At 37.1% G+C, this 17,727-nt stretch overlaps 1 protein-coding gene across 5 annotated transcripts in view; it reads left to right on the top strand.

The window, feature by feature from the left end:
* Positions 1-17,727, top strand: part of SEMA6A (semaphorin 6A) — a 176,115-nt gene that overhangs the window by 137,778 nt on the left and 20,610 nt on the right. For 3 of the 5 annotated variants that reach the window (XM_007497844.3, XM_056803946.1, XM_056803945.1), the window contains 4 exons: positions 642-700; positions 3,489-3,509; positions 3,644-3,694; positions 8,705-8,869. In XM_007497844.3, coding sequence (XP_007497906.1) covers positions 642-700; positions 3,489-3,509; positions 3,644-3,694; positions 8,705-8,869 — 296 coding nt within the window. The remainder of the gene's footprint in view (positions 1-641; positions 701-3,488; positions 3,510-3,643; positions 3,695-8,704; positions 8,870-17,727) is intronic. The other 2 variants (XM_001363758.4, XM_007497847.3) reach the window with 2 other exon arrangements.

Here is a 17,727-nt window from a genome sequence, read left to right as displayed (position 1 = left end):
TAGCAACGGGACTGGCTTTATTGTAGGGCTCACATGTTTGCTGTGAAGGCAATTTCAAAAGTTATCATCTCAGAAATGTTTTGAACAGTGGCAGGATTATATTATGTGAAGTCTTGGAAGAAGACTTCTTTGAAGGTCAGAGGTCATGTGGACAAATCATAACATGAATAAATTAATTTTTAAAATGGATATAAAACGACTATTAAAGATCAATCTCATTATTTAATAGAGCTCACATACCTGAACTGGTTCCCAGTGACCTCAGAGAAATGGAGGAGGTGGGTTCCTTCCCATTTTCTTTAGCCATTCACTTGAATTGAAACCAGAAGTGGAATACATCATTAAGATGTTTTTCCACTGTACATTTCTGCAATTCTATACATAAATTCCATATGCAAATGAAATAATCATCCCTGAACCGTAATAAAAAATATCTTCAAACGTCTGCATAGAATGTATTCCCCTATTTTTATTTTTTATCAGCTTCATATGGGACTATTAAAGCAACTAGTCAGTCTTTATACCTCCTCAATTTACTCAATTTACATTATTTCAGTAATGAAACTTAAGGATGCTTTTTGAGTTATTACTCATACTATTGTGTTTCTTTCCTTCTTCCTTCCTTTCTGCCTTAAAAAAAGACTGGCATTTGAACAAGACATAGAGCACGGCAATACAGATGGCCTGGGTGACTGCCAAAGTAAGTTCAGTTTTTACCAGTGTTTATCTTGGGTCAGAGACTCTTTACAGATGCCCAAATCATTGTTCCCGGCCTGGTACTGATGTTGATAATACCAAAAAGCACATTAGCAACAGAAATCATTCAAATAACAATATTTTTAAAGGATGTGTATGTTGCAGGAAGGCATGTTACACATGCTGGTACGTGTTTGCTAGCAATTCTCTTTGGGGACAAATTGAGCCCTAAAATGCATTAATTATTGGAGGACATGGTTTTGTGTCAGTATTTACAGCTAAAACTAACATTTTTGCCCTTTTCATGATGTGTTTTTCCACTCAAGATCCCTGCCAAGTGTAGTCCAAAGACTGGTCATTGTTCATCCTAGACAGTTTTTACTAAGCTGCTTTAGTCTTTTTTGAGTTAGGAGGCTCAGAAATGAGAAGTTGGGCTGAGTTCTGCCTTACTTGTCCACATTTGCTAAAAAATATTATTAAAAGGAACCCATTTTACAAGGGGGGACCCTGCCCTTTGGCATGTGAGACACACGTTCTAGAGGATAAGGGAAGATGAGTAACTGAAAATTTCAGATATCCCTTGTTGAAGAACGTTCACCCACATTCCCATGCTGATCTCTGAAGGAGCACACATGCAGATTTGATTTCAAAGAACTTGTAAAGTAACTCTGCAGTCCCAGTTTCATAAGTAACCTAGGTCAAAATATCTTCAGTGGTCCTAAAGGACAACATGGCCTGCTCAGCTCTGCTGCAGTCTCTTAGATACAATGGAAAATCATTTTTGAGTATAATGAATATGACACTGCTGAAAATGTTTCCTTCCGGTTCATTTTTTCATTGATATGTGTTAATTAAAAATGTAAAACTAAGGAACTAAAATGTCTCCTAAATAAGAAAGAAAAACTTTAAATCACCCTTATTTAAGAAATCATTTCTACATTAGCGAGAGGGTCGTCGCCAGGTGATTTTGTTTTATATTTGTGAAGTCCTAATAATGCCACTTTTAAAATGCTCTCAACAGACCTGGAGTTGGGAGAACCTAGGTTCAAATCTGACCTTAGAGACTTCCTAACTTGTGACCCTGGGCAAGTCATTTAACCCTAGTGGCCCAGCCCTTACCACTCTTCTGCCTTTGAAGCTTCTGTTTTAAGAATACTTAGTGTTGGCTCTAAGACGGGAGGTAAGAGTTTTTAAAAAATGTTCTCCGAGTCCAGGAAATTCAGTGTTGAGGCAACACTTTCGTTATGGACTCTCCTCGTCTAATCTGCTCTGCTATCCGGTGTTCTGGGATCACTGACAGTAAAGCTTTTCCTAAAACTTCCCAGCTTCTGGTGGTTCATGTCAGAACTGTAATACTGTGGCAGATATTAGGGACAAAGCCATCTCCTGTGCCTACAGACAGAGGTTCAGGCCTCAAGAAGTCAATGAGGGTCATCTTGGCAACAGGGCATACGTGCATATATGAATGTGAAATGTTTGTGCCTGTGTGTGCCTACACTGTGCTGGTTATGCATATTGGGCGTACGATGAGCAGGCACTTGATGAGCTTGGCGCTTCTTCCTATTGTCCCTTGGTCCCATTGGATGTTGTTTCTGTAGGTAAACGTTCATATATTTGGCTTGAGGCACCCTTTCCCTGTCTTCTTAACCTTGCAATGTGGGAAGCAGCAGGGGGCAAGTATCAGGGAACAGACTAGAAATCAAAATATTGAGATGGCTGTCGGGAGCCGGGGGTCCCAAGTCACACCGAATCAGGGATCGGCTCTGGTTTCAGTCCTCCTGCGTAGCCGTCACATCTATTACCTTTTGGCTAAGGCATTGACTTCAAAGGAAGCAATTGGTGGAGCCATGGAGTCCAGACAAAAATTGAGCACAGTATTCAACAGAGAAATGAAGGAGAATTTACTTTGTAAATGACTACCTGTTACCGCGATGTGTATGTGTGCTAATTCAGTTGAAGCAGCATGGCTGGCAGATAGAGTAGCAGAGTTGGGAGAGTCGGGTTCCGATCCCACCTTGGTCAGTTACTTGCTCTGGGATAATGAGACACCATTTAGATATTGCATTTATTTATATATGAGGTGAGAATATTCACATTTTCACTCTATACCCCATAGTTTATTGTTAGGAAAACACGGTATAACCTCCAAATGCTGTGGCATTCAAGAAGCATTTATTAACTGCAGGGTCTTGCCCTCCAAATGCTTATGTTCTGCTGGGGAAAACACCATGAACATATATAAGTTGACAGAAGAGAATGTGCAAAGCAAATTCTGGGTTGGAGCACCACAGCCAGGCAGGAGGAGACAGGGATGAAGAAAAGATTTATTATCTTCATTTTACAGGTTAGGAAATTGAGGCTGAAACTGGTTAAGAATCTAGATTCACACAGCTAAATAAGTGATTGAGGCCGGATTTGAGCTTGTCTTCCTGATTCCAAGTCCAGCACTCTATCCATTGTGCCACTCACTTGAAACCTGTATGCCATGCTAAAGAATAAAATTACAACAACAATTACAATCTTCTACTCGAATCCTCCTCTATGCCCTATTGTAGCAGCAGGGTGATTCTGGGTCCTCAGTAGTAAAGTTAATGTAGACCAGTCTCTCATACATCCTAAAAAACCAAGATGACTTTGAGTTTTGTCCTCATTGTCATCAGATCATATTATATCACCTGTTTCCTAAGGGGCAGCTGAGCTAGAAGAGGGAATTTGCAGTCTTAATGCCCCTCAAAAATTATGAAAGTGAATAAATCATATACTAAGTAATTTTCTTCTTTTTTGTCTTTCAGATTCCTTTGTGGCACTGAATGGTAAGAAAATATTATTCTCATCATTTAATAGCTGAGGAAATCTAATTGAACATATTTCTCATTAATCTTCTGAGTATTTTTAAGACTTGGGGGCTTTTAATTGATTATTTTGTCCTGATTTATTTCTTTCATAGACATTTCAACTCCTCCACCAGCTCATGAAATGTCTTACCACACAGTGCATGGTCAGTTTATGAATATTTCTAAAACTTCTCCCCAAGTCATTCATCAGAATGTGGTTCATGTTCCCATTCTTTAACATCAGAGGCTGTATAATTTGTTAGTGGGGGGCCCAATTCACTAAACTTATTAATACATCTTAATAGTGGTTCAAAATTTACTGGTGATGCAATTGATACCATAAATTCAGTCCTAAATATTTTAATTTATATAGCATAAATATTCAAAATCTAAGATAGTCTAATTCCAACTTTAACATATTCTCGAGGGTTGCTTGTGTCCACTGGTATATTCATGGGAAAATAATATTTGTAAACAGTCAGTCTATGCTCCTCTGATCATACATTGCCCACACTAAGAAATTTTAACTCAGAGGACATCCATGCTCCAAAGGAAGGCCAATATGATGCCTAAGAGTTCAGCCCAATATTGTCAGGGCTTTCCAATATCACCCATGTATCAAAATTCAGGCCCAAAATAACTGTGATTATCTCCATATATGGAATGTACCTTTAAATCTTATATTTAGTTGTTTTTTTTTTAATGGGAGAAAATAACAGTGGAACATTGATGCATGGAATGGTGATATATGGATAGTTGAAAATCTCATTACTGAAGTCCATGCTGTGTTTTATAAAATGTGTAGATAATAAGAGAACCATATAAGTCAAAAATATCATTTATAGAAATTGATTATCTCAAGCTTCTTATTTGAAAAGCTGGAAATAGCACTGACCATTTCTAAAAGTGCCCCCCCATATTTTACTATGAGATACAAGTATACATGGGCCATGGCTCAGCAATATGACAAATGGAAAACATATGACATTGAATTATATTGGAAACTATATAATTGTTACACCTCCTCGAACTAATCTATGCTTAGTTATGTAATGTGGTTGTAGTTAATTGCATAATTAGAGTTGAAGGTGTAATATTATCTACAGATAATGAAAACTAAGGAAGAAATCACTAAATAACATGCACTTCCTGATCTGAGGACCAAGAAATTATTTGCTATATGAATTTATGGTATGAAAGGGCTTACGGTTTGGCTCATGTGTCATGTATGATCCCCAATTATCATCATCTATACAGGTCCTTAAGACTGATCTCTCATTTAGAGTAAAATGGATGGATGTAGCCCACGGTGCTCTGTTTACCCTCTGCCTCATTGAAACCATACCATTAATGTAAGAAAGGTAGTTTATGAGAAACCATCCTATAGAAATGGTCATCTGCATTCCAAAGAGATTCTTCTAACTCTTATCATTTGTGAAGTCAGGGCTGATCAGTTTCCATAATGGGATAATCCTTGGCAGATGGAATGGAGAAATGTGGGCCAAACTTGAAGTCCCAAATTCCTCTGAATTCAGCAATCACACATGCTGAGATAAATTGGAACATGGGCTCACCAGGTAATTTCTCTTGCAGGGAGAAATTGAAGTGTGGGCTCTTGACCCCGATATGATCCATAACTGCTGATCTCATCCTTTCTCCCTGCAAATTCTTCTCCATTATCACATGATTAAATTATAGATCAGCCATTAGAAAGAGGACATTTACTAACTATGAACAGGTGTGCACATGGACATAGAGAGGCCTTTCTAACATATTGTTTATTTCATAAATGAATGTGAAATATACCTGTTTTGAAATATATATACACACATATATGTATGTATATGTGTGTGTAATCCTATATATATAATATATATTAGTGTCAACTACCATAATATTGGGAGAAGGCACAGGACGCAAGACAAGGACTAATATTTACTACCTTCAGAGTTCCTGTTTGCCAAGAGTATAAATCAAAAACATCAAATGGCATGAGAATTTCAGCTATGAACTTCTCCATCTGCAATGAAAGTACTATGCTGAACTCAAATCTATAGATAGCTTGACCTCCATGAAACTCTAAGCTATGGAGAGAATGTTTCTGGGTCATTCAAATCCCCCCTATTGTGCAAAAACATGGCTACATAAGCAAAAATACCGTTTTAGTGAATTGGGCCTTAACTATTGCCCCTCTTTTCTTGCTCTATGTTGATTGAGGTTGTCAGTGTCTAATTAGATTGAAGTAGCGGGTAATAGGATAGTGTATAAAGTATTTCTTAACCTCTAGAATCTTTACGATGTGTAGATATAGAGAAACAAGAAAATGCCCATTGAGCAGTCTACTTTGCCTTAAAGAAAAGTATCTTTTTGACTTGGTGAGAATAACTGAGCAGAGTTTCCACTTTGAGCAATCTGACCTTTTCCTATTTGACTGTAAAGCTCACTGATAGTAACAAAGTTGGCAATACTGTAGCTACAAATGAGGGCCTGTTTTTGTAGCATAATTGTGGTTCCAAGAGTCTCATAGGGGATGCATAACAAAGGATAGAACCTCTTCTTGTAAAAAGAGATAAGAGGTTTCCTTGAAATCTTTTGTTTGAACTTGGAGAAGAGATGACTGGGTTTTTTTTTTTAAGATAAAATATGTGCTTAATGGTGCTCTTTCCATCTGGGATTTTTGAAAATGTTATGAAAAGTCAGGTATTACTTTTTCAGATTGCTTAATTCATCACAGAAACACCAGTTTAAAAAATGACTGCCTCGGTTTCTTCTGCTGCTAAGTAAATCCTAAGCAGCGTGGTTTCTCTACATTTGCATATAAGAAATCTTGCCTGTGTGTACTAGACTAACACTCTAGTTATAGAGAGCATCAGCTGATTTCTTACATTTGTGTAAAACACTCTCCTACCTTCCTACCATCTGGTCCCCATTAATTTCCTCTTGTAGCCATAGCTTTCCATTACCAATGAGCTCTCCATGTATTTGCAGCATATGGTCCAGGAAATCTTTCCACGGAAAATGTGTCCCTCAGGCATATATTTCCCCAAGATGACCATATTTAGAAACATTCTCCCTAAACTGTACTTACGACATTACCATAAAATCACCCCTTGAACACTGTTAAATGGAAAGTATACAAAATGCATATCAATGTGGGTTAAAGAAATCCTTGCTACTTGGTGGTATGTTCTGCAGTTCCCAGCTCCTCACAAAACTATTGTTAATTGTTTTCTCATGTTGGAGGCTGAATTCTAATTTAGGCTGGACCACAAACCCAAGAGTACTGTCATGGAGACTGTGTTTCAGATCTCAAGACAAATGAGTGGGAATGAGCGAAAGCTCAATTTCCATTTTCTAGACTCTTTTTCCACCCCTTTTCCTATTAGAATTTGAAGATAAGTGCAGGGGTGACAAAATGAAGAAAGGTAGCAACTGAAAGCTTTTCTATCCACAAGTACAGTTCCTGGGTTTTTAGTAATTCAATCTGAATCAGCCTTTTGCAAGAAAGAGTCTGTTTGAAGTTGTGTGGGGGACCCCAAAACAAGCTTGGATCAGAAACCACGCTGCTGAAATGTTACCCATGCCTTCAGCAATGTGCTGTGGCTGCTGGGAAATTTTTTTGAAGTAGATAATCTCCTTGACTCCTTTTTCTCTTGAAGCAAAATTTCATGGAAAAAAATCATTAAAAAAGTATTGCTTATGATTTATGTTATTAAGTTCAGTTGGTAGAACCCAATTCCTTATCAGAGCACATAAATAACGCCGGCTCTTTGTCTCTCCATCTGAAATACGGAATGCTCAATTCACCAAATTTAGGGCTTGTGACAATCCAAAGCTGGAACCAGAGTGGAGTTGTGGATTTCCCCCACTTCCTTACAGAATGCACCCGTTAAACATCCACCATAATTGTACTTACATATTTTTCCACATTTCCAAGGGGCCGCTACACATTCATTTACTATGCCAAGGACACCGTTTGAAAGCCACAGAATGGCAGCATTTCATTTCTACCAAAGGCTAGGTCAGAGCAGACTTTCTTTAAATCGAAAGCTTAATAGAAGCAACTGCTTTTTCACTGACACAGATTAGCATCCGAACCTTGCCAGGTGATTATTGAAGGACTTACAGAGTTATCCACAGGAGGTTGCTAACAATTGTTTAATGCTTTTGCCATAACTCCCATTCATGTCAAGCTTCTTGCAATCATCCTACACCTGCTACCTCTCATAGAAACATTTTCCTTTCTAATCTGAGCCTTGTCGGTGAATCTGAGGCCCCAATTATATGAAAATCAACCATAACCACAGTATGATTCACTAACCAAATGTTATTTGTTCTTAGCATATCAAAGACTATACTTACCTTTCTGTACAATGGGGGCCATGAGATAACTGTACACCCAATGTGTTGTCTCGACAACTTATTATAAAAGGATGCGACAACTATATTTTTAATAGCTATAGAATCATAGAAAGAATTTCTTTTTTGTTAGGTGGTGCTTAGTTAGCTTTAAAAAAAGGAGACCCTTTCAGATAGCATTATTTTATACCATAAGACCATTGGTGCTTTAGGACATAAATCTAAAGCTAGGATCAGATCCTGGTTTTGCCACTTACTGATCTTGAGCAAATCTGTTCACTTTACCAGGTCTCTGTTTCTTTATCTGTAAAATGGCAGGGTATGCTTTCTAGATGTAAACTCATTTGAGCCTCACAATGATCCTGTGAGGTAGGTACTCTTATTATCTCCATTGTCTGATGAGGAAATTGAGGTGAAAAGAAGTTAAGTGACTTGCTTAGGATCACATGGCTAATAAGTGTCTGAGGCAGGATTTGAGTAGTCTTCAGAAATCTAAATTCCCAGATCTCTGCACTATGACACCTAACAAAGGACTTGAGGACTCGGGAATTTTGAGTTAGTTGTTGGGTCCCAGAAGGGCCCTTCATGACTGACATGAGAAAAAAAGTAAAAGAATGGAATTGTTCCCCCAGCAAAGAATCTCTGAGAGTATATGCCTATATTTCCCCTCTAGAACAAAGACAGGACCCACCAGCTTTCCCAGTGGTCTTCAGTCAACTTCTTGGCTTTATATGTGTCAGCTCTGGGCTGTCAGAGAAAGGGATGGATAGCTTACAGATGATGTTTTTTCCTGACTGTATCTGTGATGAAAACAGGGCACTCCAGTTCCCTCTTCCCCAGCACGACCACTTCAGATACGACGGGTCAAGAGGGTTATGAGTCTGGGGGACACATGCAGGATTGGAAGGATCTGCTTGACTCATCTGACAGCACAGATCCCTTTGGGGCAGTCTCATCCCATAATCACCAAGACAAGAAGGGTAAGGCCTTGGAAATAACTCTTCCTGTGGGGAAAAGGTGGGGGGGAAGACTATGTAACTGCTTCCAGCTAAATCTTGGTCATACTTTACAAATCTGCACTGCATGGTTATTAAAATCTGATGAAAAATTCAGAAGCAAAATCATCTCTTTAGGCCTTAAAATATCCACTGAATAAGGAAGCCACACAAAACAAACATTACATGTATATTTTCATTATTTTTGGAAGAAGGAAGAAGTAACTCCTTTGAAATGAAAGTTTCCTCAGTTAAATAGAGGGAATTACTTGGCCTTGAGCAAAGCTGACAGACCAATCCTCATTTGTCTCAGTTTCCTTTGGTGATTGTTTCGTCTTCTTTTTTACCTGTGTGACGGAAGGCAAAACAGGGCGTCCAAGTTGAGTTAATGTAACCATAGGCAAATGGCAGGAATGAGCCTTTCTGAGTATGAGGATTTTGTAAACCAGATCTTTCAGAGGTCCAGTCTTAGTAGTAAAAAGTGGAGATGCATAAAACCAAAATATAACACCAAAAAGAGCAACAAAAGATTAAAGTCTCTCTTTTATTGAACAAATGCCTTTTCCAGCTTTTTGCTCTGCAAATGTGCTAATCAGTCAGGGGGGAAAAATCTAACTTTTGAACAGTATTCCTGTTTGACACAAAGCACAGAGAAGCTGTCCAAATGCTTTGGTTCCAAAACCATAGTTTAATGATGTTTGCACAGCGCCATAGCCTCATATGCACTATAATTGCCCTTAAAAATGAAAATTCAAATACAATTTAATCAAGCAGAAATATTACTTGTTAAAAGTGGAAAGGAAGCCAAAGTAAATGAAGAGTCTGTCCTTTGAACTGTCCCAAATTTTCCTTTCCTTTCTTTGGTCAACTAGGGACAGGAAATGTAATCTTTTTTCACCATTTGTTGAGCCTCATTAACACATGCTACTTTAGTCACAGCTGCAACCAAAGAAGCCTTTACTTGTCCAGAAAAGAGTCTTGCAAATCAGAAACTGAAAAGGCCAGTTATTTTGCTTCGCTTTTCCACTCCATTCAGAATTGTTTACTTCTGTCTGCTTTCAAGAATTGGGTCCAGTTCAGTGTTCTGTGTCTTAAGGGAGAGAGCTGACACGTTGACCCTTGGAAGGCGACCACTTACCATTCTAATATTTTCAGCCTAAATGTCCCTTCCCTTTATTTCTTCCTATTTCCTCCATTTCAGCCCTCGTGTATCGAGTTCATACTATTCATCTTCTTCAGACTGTACAGGAATGTCGTGTGTCCTACTATGCTTAGCGTGCAGTCCTTTTGGTCTTTTCCGTAGAGTACCTTCCCCTGACCTTTTTAAAAAGTGTTCTTTAGCCTTCATCGTTTTTTAGTATTTCCTGCCTCCCTTCTCCCCCATGTAAGCAAATTGTTGTTCTGGCCCCACCAGTTTCCTTACTTGGTGCCCTTAACCTCCGAAGAATAAACTATGCTCATTTGTGATCGGGCAAGAAGCGAGTCACAGCAGGCTACAGGCTATGGACATTAGCTCTGATTTGTTTTGTGTGCTTCCATGTCCCAGAATTGTTTGTCACATCTGTGTTCTCTCTCAGCGAACAAAAGGCAAATTCTTCAAAACAACTTCTATACACACTCAGGCTTCCAGAAATGCAAGAAAAATATTAACAGAATGTTTAAGCTCTCGGTTGTAATCATTTTCACTTCAATTCACTAACTGATGGGGTTGGTAGCTTGCTCTGAATGGTTGTCTCCCCAGGGAGTTGGGGTTATCAAAGAGTCTTATTAACACTTGACAGTTTAAAAATTCTGCATTGTTCATTCTTTGGGGTCTAATTATGAATATTGACAAAGCTGGAAGCAGTCTACATATTGTCAGACAATGGTGGCAGAGGTGATTGCGTGGGTCTCTACCATTACCACTACACATGTGCTTTTAACTCCTTGCCTTGCCCAATCAAATGCAGCTTTTCTAGTACAGTTGATTAAGTGCTTTGGGGGGCAATGCCAATGAGCTGTTATGCAAAATTCAAAAAGAATTTAGCTTAATGTTTTTTACCATGATTTTATTTTTCCTTTCCACACCCCGTACCCTGTAGATTTCTTTTCTTTAAGCATCCACAAATTTCTTTTAAACTTCAGTTTCATTTTGCAAAGTGCTCTGTGATGCGATTTAATATTTAGGTTATTCGTTTGGATCTGTTTTCTTTTTTCTCATTCACATGTATGTCTCTTAAATTGAAGTGATTCTTAATCCATTTGCTTCTTTATTTTCTCTGATCCTGGTGCCTTGGTGATGTCACATCCATCTGTGTTCAGCATCTAATTTGGTACAAGTGTCTTTTCGGTCATCTGTGGGCCACTGAAAAAGGGATGTTCTTTCAAGGGGTTAATTCATGGAAATGTGACATTTGTGTGCCCACAGCTTTGGTAGCTAAATATACTCTGGAATTGTTTCTAAGATACCTCTCTTTTCTCCACTAAGCAGAAAATAATATATTGGATGGCCAAGCCAGGACTCAGGTGCCTGATTCCCTTTTTTCTTTTGACGGTTACAAAGATTAATTAATAAACATGTGCCCTTATCTAAATGCTGCTGGTTGCAGAGAGCTATCCTTAGTAAGGCTATCCAGAGTATGTTGGCTTTTGTTTTCCTTTTCTTTCCTTGCTGTGTTTTCAGTATTGATTTAATTCTATGTGTTTCTCACCTTTGTCAAAACACCGATCACTGTTCCTCCCCTTGCACAATTAAATTTTCCCTTCTGCTGCCATTGTATTTAGTCTCCCCCTTTCAAAATAATAAAGACTAGCCCTCTGCCCCTCTGTGGAATGTTCCAAGGCTTTACCCTCTAAACTGTAAGTAGCATGACGGTCCGGTATGCATGTAGACTCATACTAACAAAGTCCAAAAATAGATATAGAAAACTACTCAAATGTGTTGCTTCAGAAAATGAAGTCGTTTTTCTTGCCAGTAACTAACTGAACTTGACCTTCATTACCCTAATAGCTTTGTGTAATTTCTCTTGTCCTTACTCCCTTTTTAGAATTATTTGCTATCTTTTAAGTCCTAGATTCGTTAGTAGGAGCAGCTAATGGCTCGGTTTTATCTGGTCCCTAGATGTCTATAGTCTCTTCGTCTTATCTTTTAATCACAGAGTTGACAAATTAAATGTAGTCATGACTAGTACTTTAATGATTCCTCTTGGGTTTTGAATTTTTAAATTTACTTATCCTCTAATGACTGAGGTGGGCTTTTTCATATTTAAATATGAAAGCCAAGACCCAGTTATTTTTAGTTTGCTTTTACTTTTTCTCATAGTTTGATATAAAGAAGAGTAAAAAGTATTTTTTTCTTTTAAGTCATGTTGGCATCACCATAGCCCCAATGGGTCCTTTATTTCCCACCAAATGCAGACATGTAGTAACAGGATTAGAAGACTAGTTTCACAGAAATAGGTGTGCCTTCTTCATGACTCCATCAAAATCGGTGTCACCATTATGGAGAACACAAAAAATGAGAACCAAAGAAGTCTATAATTTAAACAATGATGCAAGCGTGAATATCATTTACCCTGCATTCTTGTGAGTTATTTAAAAAACACTTAAAAATTAATATTCAGAAACATTCGACTCTTGGAGTATTTCTACTCAGTTAGATGTTTTAGGAGAGCCTAATATATATGGATGATGAAATATTTCTGAAATAAGACATTATTTTACTTGGCAGAAGGTAATATCAAGGTTTTGGGATAGGTCCATTGTGCTCAAAGAAAAGATACATAACAAAATTGGATTTTTGGTCAAGTAAGCCATTTAAATCAAGCTAACACATCAATGAGCTTTAAATCATGTGCCATTTATTTAATTAGTCAATCTCATTTCTAGTTTGAGTAGATGCACACCAGTAGTAGTCATAAAGGCTATTCAAGGAGGAAAAAAGTTTTCCACATTTTACAAGAAGTCATAACTAAATTCTGTTTTGCCTCAGATTTGATCAAATTCCTCTTCGTGGTCAATATTTATTTCTTTTCTTGAAATTTTTACTGTAGCTTAGAGTAGGGGAAAAAGACTCCAATATGATCTAGGCATTGATTGGTTACCTAGATTTTTTTAAAATGAGGTTTAGTGAAGCCCATACCTTTCTCTTTGGTAGACATGACAAGAACAAGTGATTAATTCTCTCTTTAGCTCCTCTGGTATCTGTTGTTATTCAGTGGAACTTTGTGATTAGGGATAAGAGGGTTAGTCGGGGAAAAAATTAGTATGGCTGTGAAGCAGTATTTCCCAAATTAACCTAGCCAAGAAATCTCTGGGGACTCAAAATAAGCTCATGGAAATCATAAATGTTAGCCAGTGCCTGGCACCTAGCAGATGCTTAATAAATGTTTATCAGTTGATTAATTGATTGATATGGCGGATTGGGGGGTTGGAGTATAGAGTATTGTTGAAAAAATTTTGCAGCAGAATCAAAGAGATGTTGTCTATTTTATACTTAAAATCCTGCACATAAACAGTTTAAAATCGCAGATAATTTAATATTTGAGATAAAAATAATGTTACAAAATTTTCTCGTGGGACTCCTCTTCATTTGACCTAAAATAGCAGGGCTCCAAGGCAGTTGGGTAAATCCTTTGATTCGTTGAGGTGGCCATTGGTTGTTCCAAGTTTACTTGCAATTTCTTCTGTTTCAATACCAAGTTTCCCATATACCAGCTCTCTCTCTAAGGACTGTGTTTCTCAAGAACAAATTCAAGAGAATGTTTTGGAAAATGCATGACAGGTAAAGGGTTGATGCCTTAACAAGTTAGACGATGAGGACAGGCATGGAGGTCGGCTTGTCTCCAGGCAAAATGGTGAAGTACGTAGTTGGCCTTCAGGTTTCCTTCATTCAGTGCCCAGCATCTAGAAAGTACTTAACAAAGGCCTGTTGATTGAATGAAACCCTCTCAATACATAGGTAAGTACCTGTTGCTCATGTTGTCCAGGACTTCTAACTGTGCCAAGTAGTACTTCAAGCACCAACATTTCCATTTCCCTATTCCAGGAAAACTTACCTATCCTACTCGCTCAGGGGTTTTCTACTGAGGAGAGAATATATTTGAGCTAAGATGTTAATTGATAATAAGAGCAGGACAACTAGATTGCTCAAGGCCTGGAGAAGAGAGGTCCTGGGTTCAAATTTGACTTCAGATACTTCCTACTGACTGCATTTAACTGCAATTGCCTAACCCTTATCTCTTTTCTGCTTTGGAATCAATATTGGTGTTGATTCTAAGAGAGAAGGTAAGGGCTGGGGTTTTTAAATGGATAATAAGAGCCTTGATGTATGATCTCACCCAGAAAGATTAAATTCTGCAAAGACAGAATTGAAATCCAAATCCTTTGACTTAGTCTGGTGCTTTGTTCTTTACAACACTGATTCTAGTAAGTAGACTAAATAATCTCCAAACTCGTTTTCTGTGCTAAATATCGCTTATTCCAGAGAAGGGACATTTATGATCAGAGAAAGGAATAGATTTGGCAGCTATCTAGAGCAGTGGATAGTGTGTTAGGTCTGGAACCAGGAAGGCTCTTCTTCCTGAGTTCACATCTGGCCCCGGATACTTACTAGCTGTATGCCCCTGGACAAGTCACTTAACCCTATCAGTTTCTTCCTCTGTGAAATGACAACAAAAAACATAGTTGGGGAGAGGCAGGGAACTAGAACAAGAGAACTAGAAATAGTTCTCATTTTTCTACATATCCTTATGTCTAAATCAGCATATTTCTAATTTTCAGTACTTTGTTGGCTGGCATTATAATTAAATGTTTACACACACACACACACACGCATACACACAGCCAGTAGTATAAGGGAAATGTTGAATTAAAGTCTCACTCAAGTTTCCCAAGGGAATACCTAGAGTCACGATAGACCAAAGTTTAAAAGCTCCCTCCATGTGACCCTAGGCAAGTCACTTACTTAGTACACTTACACTCAGTCTCAGCTTCCTCATCTACAAACTAGGGAAAACCCTACCTCACTGGGTTGTTGTGAAGATCAAGCTAGATAATATATGCAAAGTGCTTTGTAAGCCTTGAAATTCTCAATAAATGCCAACTTCTTATTATTACATATGACTGAATAATCAGAAGAAATTTTATTTTAAAATAATAGAGGTCCCATTTACATAGAGCTTTAAAGTAGCTTCTAAATTTTCTCATTTAATCTTCACAAGAGCCTTGAAAGGTTCTGTGCTGTTCTCATCCCCATAAAAACAAACTACTGTCATCAATTGCAAAAGATGAAATAAGCCAACACCTTTGATTTTGTCCATTGGCAGGCACGCCACTGATTTGTAAATCACGTATAAGTGTGCCTCACAGAGATGTGGTATTCTAAATAACCATTTAGAGCCTATTTAATCTCCTAGGGTTTAGAGTAAGCCTAAAGTATATCTGCGCTAAACTTGGAGGCAAATCAATGGAGAGATTCCCATCACTTCTATGAGTAAATAGAGCATCTACTCTGTCAAGAAAATTCATACCATGATTTAAGGGAAAAAAATCTAAAATTCTATGAGTAGAATTCACATTTAGTCAACAAAGAAACAGCAAATCACTCAATTACACGCCTTGAATATGGTGAAAAGTAAATAGAGTTGCATTTTTTCTTATTTGATAATCCAATACAGAATTTAAAATGCTTCCTTAGGAAGATGTAGGAATAGAAATGCTTCAGATTGTAAAATGATTATTGTTTTAGCTTTGAATAAGCTCAACTTTATCAGTTATTTCTTTAGGTAAATTGTATTTTTCTCCCTAAATTATATATGTTGTGTATATGTATATGTGCATATTTACCATATATATATTTCTATTGCTTTCATAGAATCTTCAACACAGAGATGGAAGAGACCTTAGAAATTAACTGGTTCAAACACCTTATTTTCCAGATGACTAAACTTAGGCCCAGAGAGATTTTTGTCCTTTGTTTCTCTTCTTTGAACTGTTTGTTGGTTTTTCCTATTTAATTATTTCTCTACCCTTCATTAGGTCAGATAGATAAGTGAGGAAAATGGGATTTAAATCCATATATTTGGATTACAAACCTCATACTTTTTCCATTGTAGTATAGGTTTGGAACTGAATCATAAAAAGGAACCTGGAAATTATCCTTATAACAGCATTAAAGAAGATGGCTTTTGTTGAGGTGCTGTGCACTGGGGTGCCAACACTGGACAGTTCCCTATAGTTACTGATGTTTGCTGAACAAAACTGTGGCCATCTTAATAAATAATTGTAGGGAGTCAAAATATCATTATTGAATATAATTAAAATGAAGTAACTCCTTGAATTAATCAATGATAGAAATTAAAAGTAGATATACACAGATATAAATATACACTTACAATATTGAATATTACATGCATATGTATATTGGAAGAAGGCAGCTGAGTGCCTCAGTGGATAGAACACAGAGTCTGGAGTCAGGAAGATCTGAGTTCAAATCCAGCCTAAGAACCTTTCTAGCTATGTGATGTTGGGCAAGTCATTTATTTATTTATTTATTTATATGTTATATTTTATATATTATATTATATATTAAATATATTAAAAATATAATATATATTATAATAAATAAGTTATTATTTATTATTTAACTTCTAATTGCCTGACTAAAGGATCCACTGGAGAAGGAAATGGCAAAATGCCAAGAAACTCTATGGATGACTGTAGTCCATGGGATAACAAAGAGTCAGATATGACTGAACAACAACAATCATGTGTTTATGTGTCCCCAAAATCTACATCCAGTTTTAAGCTGTTAAAGTTGAAGCTAATTTAAAGCATTAATAGCTTAAAACTGCACAAATATTTTGGGATCTATATAATAATAATATCAACAACAACAATCTATAATCAATGCCATATTTCTAAAAACAAAAGAATAAAAACCACAATTCTACACCAAGCTAAGGATGTTAAGCTTCTGGCAGACTATTGCTCTAAATTGGATTTCTCTTGCCATTCAAGTTAAAACTGGATATAGTGAGTGAACTAGACAGATGTCTTGCCATTTCATGAAAATTTAAGCCTTCCTTATAGCAGCAACCCCCCCCCCCCGTAAAATCAGTGGTAAACCAGAGGTTGTCCAGGAAAAGAGGAAGAAAGAAAGGGGATTTGGAATGAAAGGAGATTACATAAGAAATGATAACATCATCATTCACTTTTATAATATTAATGTGCCCTTGTCAAAGAAAAATAAAAAGGAATGTCTAATTCAAGTTCATGGCTTTTCTTGAAAGAAATGAGGGAATGCTGTACCAGGGCATATACTGGGGCTCTTAAATAAATTGCTTAGTAGTTCTAATGTATACGTCACTGTTAATGGGGAGGGGAAAATTGAAAAGACCCATGTGGATGACTCTTAATTGTTCCTTCAGTCATGCAGGCATGGTCATAGATTTGGTCTAATTAATTCTGTACTCTCCTGACAACTTGCTGAATTTATCTAAACTCTTGATGAGATTATCGTGGCAAGGCTAGAAAAAATAAAAGTTAAATGTCAGCTATGTTGAAAGCTAATTTCTTCTTTCTGCCTCTGCACACAAATATTTGGGTCATTTTCACTACTGATAACCTGCCCTTTTTGCCTCCCATTACAATTTTACTCCAAAAAGAAAAGAATTCTTAAAGCTATTTACAGACTCAGTTTAAAAAATAATTAAAATTTCAAATTCAAAATGATCTCTTTGCAGTATAAAACAATCATTCAACTTTGAGAAATGTTTTAGACTATTACAATTTAAACCACCTTTTCCATTCATATCTACACTTCTTGACTTATACATATTTCTCCATTTCCCTTTCTCTTTTTC

Source organism: Monodelphis domestica, chromosome 7, assembly GCF_027887165.1.
Source record: "Monodelphis domestica isolate mMonDom1 chromosome 7, mMonDom1.pri, whole genome shotgun sequence".
Taxonomy (NCBI): Eukaryota; Metazoa; Chordata; class Mammalia; order Didelphimorphia; family Didelphidae; genus Monodelphis; species Monodelphis domestica.
The sequence above is the reverse complement of the archived record's forward strand: the minus strand, read 5'-3'. Positions and strand labels throughout refer to the sequence as shown.